Here is a 13,443-nt window from a genome sequence, read left to right as displayed (position 1 = left end):
TATCAAAAGATGGCCTAGTAGGCCATCACTGGAAAGAGAGGCCCATTGGACTTGCCAACTTTATATGCCCCAGTACAGGGGAATGCCAGGGCCAAGGGGTGGGGGTGGGTGGGTGGGGGACTGAGAGGGGGGAGTGTATTGGGGACTTTTTGGATAGCATTGGAAATGTAATTGAGGAAATTACCTAATTAAAAAAAAAATAAAAAATAAAGCAACGCCTGAAAGTCAAAAAAAAAAAAGAACATGTAAATGTAACTCTGCCAAGCTGGGAGAGCGCAAATGTGTGATTATACCTACATAACCAGTGAAATATTTAAATTTTATTCTAAATATTCACCTAAATAAAAGCATTTTAATATACAAAACGCTGAAGATCTTTTGTTTTGTTTTTTGAGACAGGGTTTCTCTGTATAGCCCTGGCTGGCCTGGAACTCAGAAATCTGCCTGCTTCTGCCTCCCAAGTGCTGGGATTAAAGGCGTGTGCCACCACACCCGGCTCAACACTGAAGATCTTATAAGTAACTCACATCAAATTCATTAAGGCACACATAACGTTTAGACATGAAAGTGACAAGGACAAGCTGTGAAATGGAAGGAGATTAGGTAGTAGGGCCATGTGAGGGGTAATGGGACATTCACTCACATATGAAAATGTCATAATGAAACATTATGTATGATCAAAATATTTAAAACTTTCCTTAAAAGGTAAAAAAAATAATAATAATTTAAATGGGAGCACAGTTAAGGCTGTAATTCAGTGGCTCAGCACTTGCCTAACATACATCTGTGCAAGGCCTTTAAAAACAAACTGAAGAAGGGTGCTTTCCATTATTGCTTTCTATTACATGAAGCAATAAGTCACAGAGTGAGACAAAGCATTTCCCTGGAGTTGGCAAATAACTGTAAGCAAGTCCTTCAGTCTGCAAACCCAAGCAGAGGTCTACAGTACAGAAACCTTACCCAGAAAAGCCACACGTGCAAAGTTCTCAAGCACCACTTCCTTGTACAGAGCCTTCTGCTCAAGTGTCAAGCTGGCCAATTCCTGCTCCGTGAAGTACATAGCCACATCTTCAAATATCACTGATTCCTAAAATGACAAATAATGGCTCTCCTCAGACAATCACGGGACACAACTGTATACTGCTGACCAAAGTGTAACAAGTACAGACTGGATGAGCGTTCTAGAGAACGTTTGTAGGGCAGATAGTAAGACTAACCAAATGCAGTCTTCATGATCTAGCAACTTCATTCACACACACATGCACACATACAATCCCAGGAGAATGAGTGCCTACATCCACCAAAAGGCAAGACTGCAGTGGGCCAGTGGGCCAGTGGTAGAGAGCTTGCCTGGTGTCTTAGAATTAGTATTGCTATGATGAAAAAACATGAACAAAACCAAGTTGTGGAGGAAAGGGTTTATTTGGCTTACATTTCCACATTGAAGTCCGTCATTGAAAGAAGCCAGAACAGGAACTCAAAGAGGGCAGGAACCTGAATGTGGAAACTGATGCAGAGGCTGGCTTGCTTCCCCTGGCTTGCTCAGCCTGCTTTCTGATAGATGATAGAACCCAAGACCACCAGCCCAGGGATGGCACCACCCACAATGGGCTGGACCTGCCCTTATCAATCACTAATGAAGAAAATGCCTTACAGGCTTGCCTACAGCCTGGAGGCTTTGAAGGCGTTTTCTTACTTGAGGCTCCCTCTTCTCAAATGACTTGAGTTTGTGTCGAGATGACATAAAATTATGCAACACACATAGTATGCCCAAAGTCCTGCATTCAGTGCCCAGTCCAGTGTCAGGGGGAGGTGTTGGGAGGATATCATTGGCTGGAAAAAATAGTCTAGTGAGTAAAATAGTTGTTTCATAAGCACGAACACGCGAATTTAGATCCCTATCACCCACCTAGAAGCTGGGGATGGGAGCAGGTATCTGCACCCCCAGTGTGGAGAGACGAGCAATCCCCATAGCTTTGGGAAGGGCACCAAGTAGAACAGCTTAAAGTATTAACATAAGTGATAGTCATATGAATGTATATATTTCAAAAAAGTGAGAGATACAGTTGAAACATGTGTGTCACTTAAACCTCAGTGAGAAATTTCTAAAATAAATAGATTAATGTAAATGCACTCATAGGTACATGCTTGTATGTATATATTTACATATACATGTATGTGTGCATATTTGTATATATGTACATATATAGCATTGTAAGCCCACACAGATATGTACAGAAACAAAGACAATCCAGCGCACCTGAGGCTCTGCTTTTATGGCGCTATCTTCCATGATCAAATCTTTCAGTTCTGTAGCAAATACAGGCTTAGATTTTTCAGGACCTGGAGGTAAACAGAGAAACCACTAGTGATAATACTTGTCTTCTTCAGCATACAATCCCTGATTCATCCTGTTTTGAAGGCCCTGTGAAGTTACTTCTTATCAGTAGCAATTCTAGTCTTAACAAAAGTGAGATGGCAGGCACAATGGAGAATGCACAATGGAGAAAAGGGTCATCTGGGAAATGTGTAATGATAGCCTGTACTGCTAAAAGTATAATTTCAGTAATCCAGAGTCAACAGCAAGGTACAGATACAAGAGGAATAAGTGTATACATAAAATCCATTGAATACTGGCAGACCTGAGAACCAGCCTAGCCCCTTGCTACTTAATAATAATTACTATCTTTTTTTTGTAAAGCAAGTCAAACAATTTAAAGGTGGTTTATTAGGAATATTTTTATGTTTTCTGGATAGAGATTGTGGTATATTTGTTCAATTTTATAACAGTAGCGGTGAGAAGGAAAACACTATCCTGTTAAAGAAATCTATGAACTTTACAACATGATTTCAAATATTCTAGTATAGGGAAGCAAAGCAGTCTCATTTCTTAGTTATATTTTCTGCTCTGAGTAAATTCATCCTTTAATAACTAGAAAGTAAGCCTGCTGTCGTTCAGAGGAGTGGATGGGCGAGATTTGTGCTTGAAGATAATACCTGAGATGTGAACAACTGCCTGTGGCATGGATATCTAACAGATAAAAATATGAAGAGTATAAAGGACAGTACAAAGAGCTAAGTCAAGACATTTTTCATATAAACATCGAAAACTGTTAGACCCAACACACGTTAGGTGCTTTCTTACAAATACTTGTTTGGGAATTAACATTAATACACTAATCAGCAGCACTAAGGTTTAAGTCATGGAAGACACCCTGACAAAAATGCCATGTCCTCCGCTGGCCTTGTCCTACACTTCAGGTCCGCCTGCTTAAGGCCCACTGTGCCATTTTCCTGCACAGGTGTCAAGGCCCCCAGCCGGCTCTTCCTGCCTGCATCTCAAGCTGTTCTGCTCCAAGCCTCTTCCTCGAAGGCCCAGGTGTCACCCTCCCTGCCCAGCCTCATTGAGGCCTCCATGTCTCTCCCTGTAGTTAGGCTGTAGAAGCCTTTGACCCTCAGCGCCCTCTTCCCGCCCAGGCGTCGCGCCCACAGCGCCCTCTTTCCATTTCAGACCGCGCCCCTCTCTCCAGCACCCCGGTAGACAAGTCTGGGGCCCACGAGGACCACCTTCCCTCCCTCAGGTCCATGCCAACCAAGCCTTCCTCATGTCTCCTCACACTCACCTACGGAGGGATTCAAATGGCCTCTCACCATCCACGCCCTCAGGTTTTAAAGGGCCCTGGCCCGGAAATACATCATCACACCAACCAGCCAATCCCCTGTGAGTCTCTCTAGGAATCTTGGAGGACCCCATAACCTTGATCGCGCTGTTTGTTGTTCGGCTTCTGCCAAGGCAGGTGCGTGGTCTAGCGAGAGTCAGGCTTCTTAACAAAGCGACCTCATCAGAGAGGAGGCAAGAGCAAGAAAGAAGAAAGGTTGTTTATTCCACTGGGCAGTGGGCAGTGGACCTGCCCAAGTGAACTAAGGAGCAGGAGGGCTGACTTCCTATTGAAGATGCTAAACATTTTCCCACCCTCCATGGCTCACCCATACAAGGCTGCTTTTCCCCGTTTGGAACTGAAGTTCCTAAGCAGCGCTACAAACCCCTCAAAGCGGTGGTCTGCCCCTCCTTCCTGTCCCAGCCTACAAGATGCCCACAGGAGCTGTCAAAAATGACGAGCCGGGCGTGGTGGCGCACGCCTTTAATCCCAGCACTCGGGAGGCAGAGGCAGGTGGATTTCTGAGTTCGAGGCCAGCCTGGTCTACAAAGTGAGTTCCAGGACAGCCAGGGCTATACAGAGAAACCCTGTCTCGAAAAACCAAAAAAAAAAAAAAAAAAAAAAAAAAATGACGGCACCGCAACACCTCCTCTGCCTGCAACTGACACAGGTGGCACATTTCATTTCTCACCTCAGCAGGAGCTATCCGGAAGAAGCAAGCACTCTGCAAATCCGTCCAAGTGGCAGCCAGCCCCTCCTTCCTGCTCCAACCTATAGCCAGTAAGATGCCCCTCCGGAACTGCCAAAGAATGGCAGCACCAGGACATTTCCTCAGTCTGCAGCCTTCACAGGAGGCTCATCCTCTTTCCCGCCTTAGCAGGAGCTGTCCCTCAAGAACTGTCTATGGTGGCAACACCTTTCTTGCCTCAGCCTACAGCCTTAGGAACTATCTATCCCACAGGAGCTGTCCATAGTGGCAGCACCTCCTCTCCACCTCCCCAGCAGTTCCACAGAGATGCTACCTCAGCCAAAGCCACCTGCAGCCAGGAAGGACCTCTCATCCTAACCCATAGGTCCAATGCAGGGAAAAGGTGGTGGGAAAAAAGCCACCAATCCCTGAGCAGGAGAACCCACCAATCCCTGAGCTCCCCAAGCTCAGGACTTGAAATCTCACCAATCCTCATCCGGGAAATCTCTGTTCTGAAAAGCTTTGCCTCCTAAGAAATTCTACATAAGCCCTGCCCTTTGTCCAATTCTCTGCTGTCTGCTTCTGGGAACAGAGGGCAGCCATGTCTGGATTCATCCCTCCTTACCCTGAATAAATCTCTTTCATGAGACTTTCCACCTGTTGTGACTCTCTCATCTGGAAAAGCCAAGAAGCAATAAAAAGATGGAACGGAGTGAGAAAGTGGAGCAGGGCTACCTTCACCTGTGAGCTACAATGCCTCTGCTGAGGAGGCTTCCTCTCGGAGTTGTATGGCTCCTGGGCTCCCGTGTCTCAGGATTCCCTTCCATTGAGATACCTGACCCTTCCCACTCAGAACTGTGTGGTTCCTGGGCTTCCAAGTCCCAGGTTTCCCTGCCATCTGGGCAGAACCACTTACAAGGACCTATTGGAGGAGTCAGAGGTGTGGAAGATCTGAATGTGGCTGGATTCATTTAGAAAGTATGGATGCCTTCCAAGAAACCTTGAGGGCCAGTTGAACAGAAGTCCAGGCTTGAACTAAGTGATCTCATTGTGTACCACAAAGACATTTAACATTAAAAAAAAAAGTGGTGCAAAAAAATTTGTAGACTTATTTAGACTGGGCTTCCCAGATGCAGACTCAAGCACCAGCAATGGGCGTGCTTGCCTGGCTCCTGCCGCCACTCTGATGTCTCCGAGAGGGGTTGAGCTTTATACTGTTCTATCTCTTACTCATGCTCAACTTTTCTTTGTTAGAGTAGAGATGCAGAGACAAGGGATAAGCAACTCCACAGAGCACCTGAGCCCTGCCCTCCCCCCACCCCTCACTTATAGACCTGTGTCTACAGGTCAGGAAAGAGGTAATGTGAGGCTCTAGGGATGAGAAAACAAGGTTAGCCATTTCTAGAACAGCTGAGCTTGCAGTGAGGCCACTGTTTGCGGAACAGGGTATTTCAGCTGGCAGGTGGTAAGAATCAGGGCATCAGCTAAGGTGTGGCACATGGGAACAAAATGTCACTAAATGTGACTAGGTATCACTAGAGCTGATATTTTCTGCCGTTTGTTTTGTGATGAGTTGGGAGAGCAATGGGGCCAGACTTCAGGCATAGTTTTCAGAGGGCTGCTTTGGGCTGAATTGGGATGTTGCCATGGAACAGATTTTGGAATTAGAGATTTTGGAGGAGCCAGATGTTATTGCCATGACTTTTGGTGGTGTCCTGAATCAAGGGGTTCAGTCTGAAGAGGACAAAGGGCTTAGATAGCTCATATCTCATTTATTATTTTATGTGTACGGGTGTTTTACCTGCATGTCTGTGCACCGTGTGCATGCAGTGCCCACAAAGGCCAGAAAAGAATATTAGGTCCTTTGGAATGGAGTTACAGGTGGTTGTTAGAGGCCATGTGGGTACTGGAAACCAAAACTCAGTCCTCTGAAAAAGCACCGAGTTCTGTTAACTGCTGCTCCAACCCCTGGGTTAGTTTAAACCACAGGTTCAGGTGCTGGAGAGATGACTTGATAGTTAAGAGCACTCACTGCTCTTGCAGGGGAACAGAGTTCAGTTTCCAGAACCCATGTCAGGTGGCTCACAAGTGTCTATGTCTCCAGTGCTGTCTTCTAGCCTCCTGGGGCACCATACATATATGTGCATACACATGCAGATACACCCACACATACACATAAATAAAAATAAATATGCTTTTGAAAGACAGGATACAAAGGTTAATAATAGGGAAATAAGGAGAATAAATAAAAGGGGAGCCAGCCAGGGTTGCCATCACCCCCATTGAACCATTGTCCTTAGGAGGTGGGATGCTGGCAGGGTTTGGATGTTCTGCGTACCATCTTCTTGCCGTGTCTCAGACTACCCTGGGATGGTTTATATAGAAGTAGCACTCTTGCTGGAGGAAGAAATGGGTACCCTCTTTCTCTGTTAGAAGAAGATTCACGGTTTTGTAATTTCTAAGAATGACACATGCAGTGAGTCTCTTTGGTTCCAGATGGTTGTGATAATGGCAGCTATTCCATCTGGGATTTCAGAAACAGCCATGGAAAGTTTTTGGAAGTAAGAGAGTTGGGGAAATGCCAGCTGTCTGCACCAAGGACAGAAGAGATGCCTGAGATGAGAAGAGCAGTCAGTGGGAGGAGTTTGGGGTTGAGGAGAGAATTGAGGCAAAAGGGGGGATCATTTCGGTTTGATCATTGGGGAGGAATTCAGTGTCCATACATTGGAAAACAGAAGTACAGATGCCAGACCTGGGGGATAAACACAAGTTGATGTTCTACAGAAGAAATCTCCTGAATAGTTGAGACAAGAGTACAAAAAAGGGTATGGAGACATGAGAAATGTCTGAGAGAATACATCTCAGTTTTCTTGGACAGTGCTCTCATTTTTTTTAAGATGAAATATTCTCCAGATAGGACAGCCTCAAGTTGGGTTGAAGGTTGTATAAGAACAAATTAGGGGCCCTTGTATACCTGGAGTTTAACCTCGAACAACATTGAGCCAACAGATGTGGTGATGAGTTGGGTTGAGTTGCCCAGCAATGGCATAGCAGGTGCCAGAGGGAGGAAGGGGACAGTGCAGGCAGAGAGTGGCTGAGGGAGTGTGGTGGTGGGTGGGGTCTGTTAGGCAGGGGTGAAAGAGTTCTTAAAGGACTAGGGACTGGGAATCTTCTCATTGTTTTTTTATAAATGGCTGAGTGCTGGATAGATGATGAGCAGAGGGGAAAGATTAAAGATCTAGTTGTGAAGGGGGTATTGCCCTTGAAGATACCATAGGCTGACCTCGAGGAAGCAGGGTAGTGTACGGTGGGGATTATCCACAAATGGTTTTCGTAAGGGACACTGGACAGATTAGAAGAAACAGTCACTGTTGAGACTTCTAAAATAGCTCTCTTGGGTGATGTCTTTCTTCAGTGTCTCCTACAGAAAATACAGTTTTCAATGAGCAGGGACAATGATAAAGAGCATTTCCAGAAAGATGCAAAGTAGGTGATCGTGATTGACTGAGAAGAACCAAGAGACAGGAGTAATAAGGAAATTTGCTCTTTACTGAATACCCGTTGATAATCTCATTTTTGCTATGATAAAGGCTTTATATCTAGTCAAAAGTAAATAAATTTCAAAGAAAAAATGTAGCATCGGTCCACAAAGAGCCGTAACTAGAGTCAAAACTCACAAACACGAAATGTCCTATTGTCCTATTGTTTAATTGGTTTGGTTTTGGTCAACTTGATACAAACTACATTCATCTGGAGAGGGGAACCTCAGGAGAAAATAATTCCATCAGACTGGCCTTGTCTTGATTAATGATGGGTGTGGGTGAACCCAGCCCACTGTGGACTGTGCCCCCCTTAGCAGGTGCTCCTGGATTGTACAAGAAAGTAGGATGAGCAAGCCATAAGAACAAGCCAGCAAGGAGCGCCACTCCATGGTTTCTGCTTCAGGCCGTGTCCTGCTTAAGCTCCTGATCTAACTTCCCTCAATGATAGACTGTAAGATGGAAATGTAAAATGAAGGAAGCCCTTTTCCCCCAAGTCGCTTCTGGTCATTTTTCTATCACAACGATAAAGCCCTAGTTAGGTGGTCTCTTTCTTTGTGACCCTAGACGGTATTTCTAACACTATGAAAAACCAGTATTATCAATGAGGCCAACAGTGACATGGCCATGTTTAGAGCTGAACCCGCTATGCTCTTTCTTGCTGAGGCTGGTCGTCTCCAGAACTAGTAGCTATTTAGAGGATTCTGGGAAGTGAGAGATGATTTGTAGCCAGAGAGAATGGTAAAGAGAAATTAATGGCCTCTATCTCTGTCCTGACTCCTTGAGCCCTAAGATGTTCTCTCCTTCTAAAAACTGAGTGTGTACATGTGTGTATACATGTGTTTGTGCCAGTTATGTTGTACATGTGTATACATGTGTTTGTGCCAGTTATGTGTGTATGTGTGTATTTGTGCATGCGTGTAGATGTATATTTGTGCATGTGTGTGTGCGTGTGTGTAGAGATATACTTGTTATGTGTGTGCACGTGTGTGTTTGAGCATGTTACATGTATGTACGTGTGAGTCTGTGCATGGGAAGGTTAGAGGACAATCTGAGAATTCTCCTTCTATTGTGGGGCCCAGGAGTTGCTTTTGCACACTGAGCTTTCTTGCTGATCCTGGTATTTCCCTGCTAACTAAGGCTGCTCCTCACCTTCCACAGCTCCATAACCAGTGTGGCCAGGTGCTTCTCCTGCCAGGTGCTTCTCTCCTGCCAGGTGCTTCTCTCTGCCAGGTGCTTCTCCTGTTCTCTATGCTTCTGCGTGTCTTATGCGCACCATACACATCCAATTAGGTCAGTACTTCCTGTATTTGTATGCATGCATGTATGGAGGTTGGTTGGAGGGAATTGAACACATGGTCCCGCACTGAGTGAGCTACACCTGTAGCCCTTTTACTTCCTAGAATGTCTTCCTACTCTGACAGGTGGGCCACACTGTAGCACCTTCAGTTACCACCTCAGTTTGTGATCATTAGGAGTGATTTTCAAGTGTCCCAATCTAGTTGGCCATCACAAATGTGTCTCCCACTCTCTGGCTGTCTTTCTTACTCTCAAATTACAGTAGCCTGGCTTCAGAAGGATAGGCATGGAGGGAAGGGTGTGTCCGGGTCTCTGATGATAGCCATTTCTTGGTCCACTCCCCCCCTTACAAGGACACACTGCATTTAGGCGAGAGGCACTTTGGGGGAATGTCAGATAAGACCATCTGCGGTGATGTGAATGAAGAGGATCCTCATATATTTGAATGCTTGGTCCCCAGGTAGTAGAGCTGTTTGGGAAGGGTTACAGGGTGTAGCCTGATTTAAGGAGATGTATCACGAGAGGCAGGCTTTGAGGTTTCGAAAGCCCAAGCCTTTCCAAGTTCAGCTCTCCCCCTCTGCTTTGTGCTTGTGAAGCAGAATGTAAGTTCTCTGTATCTGCTGCAGTGCCATGCCTGCCTGCCTGACGTCACATTCCCTGCTCTGACAGTCATGGACTCTCAACTTCGAAACTGTAAATCCCAACATACCTCTCCTTTTATAAATTGCCTTGGTCATGGTATCTGCACAGCAGTAACAGTAACTGAGATGCCATCTTAAGTTGTTCTGAGTGCACTATGTCAGAGACAGGCGGACATGTTTGTCTTCCCAAGCATTATAACTTCCTGCATTAACATTAAGCTCATAAGCTACACCAGTTGCTTTACTTCAAACTGCCGAGTAGTCTCAATTTCTAGCAGTTAACAAATATATGTTCCTCCATTCCAGTTTTAATTATCCATATTAGCTTCCGTGTGTGTGTGTGTGTGTGTGTGTGTGTTCAGAGGTCTGTACCTCGGTGTAGAGCTACAAGTTGCTAGAAACAAATGAACCCAGCTGTATAGATACAGAGCCAAGCTGCAGGTCCAGCTGGCCCTCAGGGTTGAGGCAAGACACAGTGTAGACAGACAGGTGCATCAATGGATGGAAAGATGACAATTCAAGTGAGCCAAATTACATTATTCTGTGTGTGTGTGTGTATGCATATATATATATATATATATATATGTATATATATATATATGCTAAATATATATTTTAATCCCTCTGTTGGTTGCTGGCCTGAGGTGCTGCCACCTAGTGGCTATGGTGAGTAATGCCGCAGTGCACAGGAGCACTCAGTGTTCTAACTCATTTCTTTTCAGTCTCTACTTAGAGTAGGAACATCTAGCTCTTGTGCTAATTTAAATTTTTGAGCAAATGCCACTCTCTGTTCTCATCAGCAGGACACCAGGGTTCCAGTTTCACCTCCGCACCCTCAGGCCTCCAGCTGCTTTCTGTTCCTCTTTAACAGCAGCCCGCCTGCTGGGTGTGAGGAGGCAGGCATGCCTTTTAATCATAGGAAATTTAAAGTAGCTAGAAATGAAAATCACAACACTAGCTTTCACTGTTGGCCACACACTTAGCTTTCACAAATCTTCCTTTCTTCGTGCATCTTTGTAACATTTATTCATTTGTGTGTGTGTGTGTGTGGGTGGGTGGGTGGGTGTGTGCGCGCGCGTGCCACAGCAGGTGTGCGGGAGTCGAGTCCATGGGAGTCAGTTCTTACCTTCTACCGTGTGGGTCTCGGGGATTAGATTTAGGCATTCATTGCCTTTACCTCAAGCATCTCGCCAGCCATCCACACAGCTTTATGTTACTATCTAACTTCATTTCGATCTAAAGGACACCCTGGAACACTTCTTGCCAGAGTGGTCTAGTAGAGGGAGGTGCGGGGGAGCTTCCATACATTTGAGAATGCCTCTTCCTATGTATCTCTCCCTCCCACTTGGAATTATTGACCTTGGTGGTTTTCGGAGCCTTCCTCCCTGGACCTGGCTTTTGACATTTAGTTATGATGTGAGTGACTGGACTTATCTTTTACTTCTCAAATTTGTGCTTTTTTCAGATGGTGCTTCTTCAAATAGTCCTTGTCCGCCCTTCTCTGTTTCCTCTGGGAGTCTTGTTATGCATGTGTTGTTCTGTGTGGACACCACCGAATCTCCTGCATACTGTCCACTTGCTTCCCCCCTTGTCTTTGTCAGTTGTTCGAGTCAGTCATTCAGTCTGGCTCCTTACCTGCTTACCCCACTTTGACCCCTCTCACCTGCTGACCCAAGACCCCCTTTGACCCCTCTGGCACGCTCCCCCTTACAGTCCCTTTTCGGCTCCTGAACTCCTTCTTTTGCTGTGTGATTTCTACTATTTTTCTTAAATCCATTTATTTTTAGGGACCTGAAAAATGGAAAGAGAAAGCACACCTGAAGTGCAGAGCGACTGAGCCGAGTAGAGGCAGACAGCTTGCTCCTTTGCCGATATTCTAATCGTGCTCATTCGTTGCTTTCCAGTTCTGGCTGGAACCATAAATGCTCCCCCGAGGAGTGTCCTGGCATACAGGTTGGATGCCAGGTAATGGACTTTGAGGATGTGATTGAGCCGTACTGGCTCTGGACTCACCTGGATTAATCCATTCATCGATGGATCCATAATTGGATACCATCACTGAGAGTGGTGGAAGGGGATTAAAGGAAGGTGTAGGTCCCCGGGACATGCCCTGAGCCTGGCTGCTGTGAAGCAGGTGGCTCAAATCGTGGGCTACTTTTGGTCTGTTCTATCTTTTCTCAGGCCCAAGCAACAGAACCAAAAATAACAGAAGCTATGAGTCAAAACGAAACCTTTCTTCCTTTAACTTGTTTCTCTCGGGGATCTTGACACAGCTAAAACATTCTGCCCACAGTTTCCTGCAGACCCCTGAGGACCTTTAAGATCTCTGGGACCACGTCCTCTCTGAGTTTGACATTTTACATTGATTTAGGGTTTGGGCTACATCTGCAAAGGGAATCAATCAGCTTAGGAAGAAGTCTCCGATCCTCTCAGGTCTTCTCTGAACCTGAGTCTCCCCCTGGACATGGTGGCCTCTCAACTATCAGCTGCCATGGCTGTTATTTGACACCAAGCAGAGCTCTTTATTCTAGAAACTGCTTCAGCCAGCAGTAAACCATGACGTGCAGCCTCTGGGTCTGCAGCTTTCTGATGGGGCAACTGTCAGCAGTCCAATATTTAAGAGGGCAAGGTCCTTATTGGGCAGTCTGGCTCCAGCAGGTACCCAGACACAGTCCACCTGCCTGTCATGGGGCTGGGCAGACATGGCCATGAAGCGAGGGTCGCACTTTCCCTGGGAAGCAACTGGAGCTCCAGAGTAGCCACTGTCCAGGCAGAGGGATACCCAGTGGTCCCACACCACCAATTTCTCCATGTTACTCTGGGACCTGCTGTCCAATGTGCTCTGAAAGCATCCCAGGCAGCTCTGTTCATCTCATCCTGCATAGCACACACTTCCTGGGTCTTTTCTCTCTGCAGAAGCAAAGCCTGTCTCCTTTCCTTCCCCTCTTTCCCTCTGTCACTGACAGCTCTGCCTTGCCTCGTCCCTGGAGAGAAGACACTGATGCTTGCCCATCTTGGCTCACAAAGCTGCAGTTGCCCCTCTGACCGTCAGGTGAGCTCCATTTACCCAGTGAGCCCCAGACACTTCAGCTTTGTCACTGAGTCATCTTTTCAGCTGTTCTGCCAGAGCACGGCAATTCCCAGGAAGACAGCGATTCACCAGAGGTGTCATTCAACACAGCCAATTGATACAAATCTTGCCTCCGTATGGAGGAACAAGTTTCTCTGGCTGTCAAGTTCCCCACAAAGGTGTTTCACTGCTGGAAATATTGCCTAATGCCGTGATCCCAGGCAGGTATTTCACAAAGCTCTTGAGTGGGTGTGGAGGGCGAGGGGCTTATATTTTCTGATTACTTCAAGTACTCTGAAGACCATGGCAGTCAGGGCTCTTCTTCTGAGGTTGTAAATAACTGCTAAGGACCCAGTGCTCCCTGAGGGCTTGCTGTGGTACTAAACTGAAGGTCAGTTTCCCAGATGGGATATCCAGATGTCCACTGACACCCAGGCTTCAGTCACAAGGTGCCCTGCAGTAAACAGACAGGACAGGCTGTCCCTCTGCACCGTAGCGGCTCCTTTAAGGCCTTCCAAATGGTTCTCTTGACAGCAACATCTTCCCT

General features: G+C 46.1%; 1 protein-coding gene across 1 annotated transcript in view; it reads right to left on the bottom strand.

The window, feature by feature from the left end:
* Gask1a (golgi associated kinase 1A) overlaps positions 1-3,653 on the bottom strand; it is a 42,622-nt gene extending 38,969 nt beyond the window's left edge. Inside the window, exons 1-2 of the mRNA XM_085828207.1 lie at positions 3,624-3,653; positions 2,261-2,343 (exon numbers count right to left, since the gene is read on the bottom strand). Coding sequence (XP_085684333.1) covers positions 2,261-2,293 — 33 coding nt within the window. The 5' untranslated portion in view covers positions 2,294-2,343; positions 3,624-3,653. The remainder of the gene's footprint in view (positions 1-2,260; positions 2,344-3,623) is intronic.
* Positions 3,654-13,443: the final 9,790 nt, after the last annotated feature.

This window comes from Mus caroli, unplaced genomic scaffold (assembly GCF_978045245.1).
Source record: "Mus caroli unplaced genomic scaffold, Mus_caroli_1 scaffold_11, whole genome shotgun sequence".
Taxonomy (NCBI): Eukaryota; Metazoa; Chordata; class Mammalia; order Rodentia; family Muridae; genus Mus; species Mus caroli.
The sequence above is the reverse complement of the archived record's forward strand: the minus strand, read 5'-3'. Positions and strand labels throughout refer to the sequence as shown.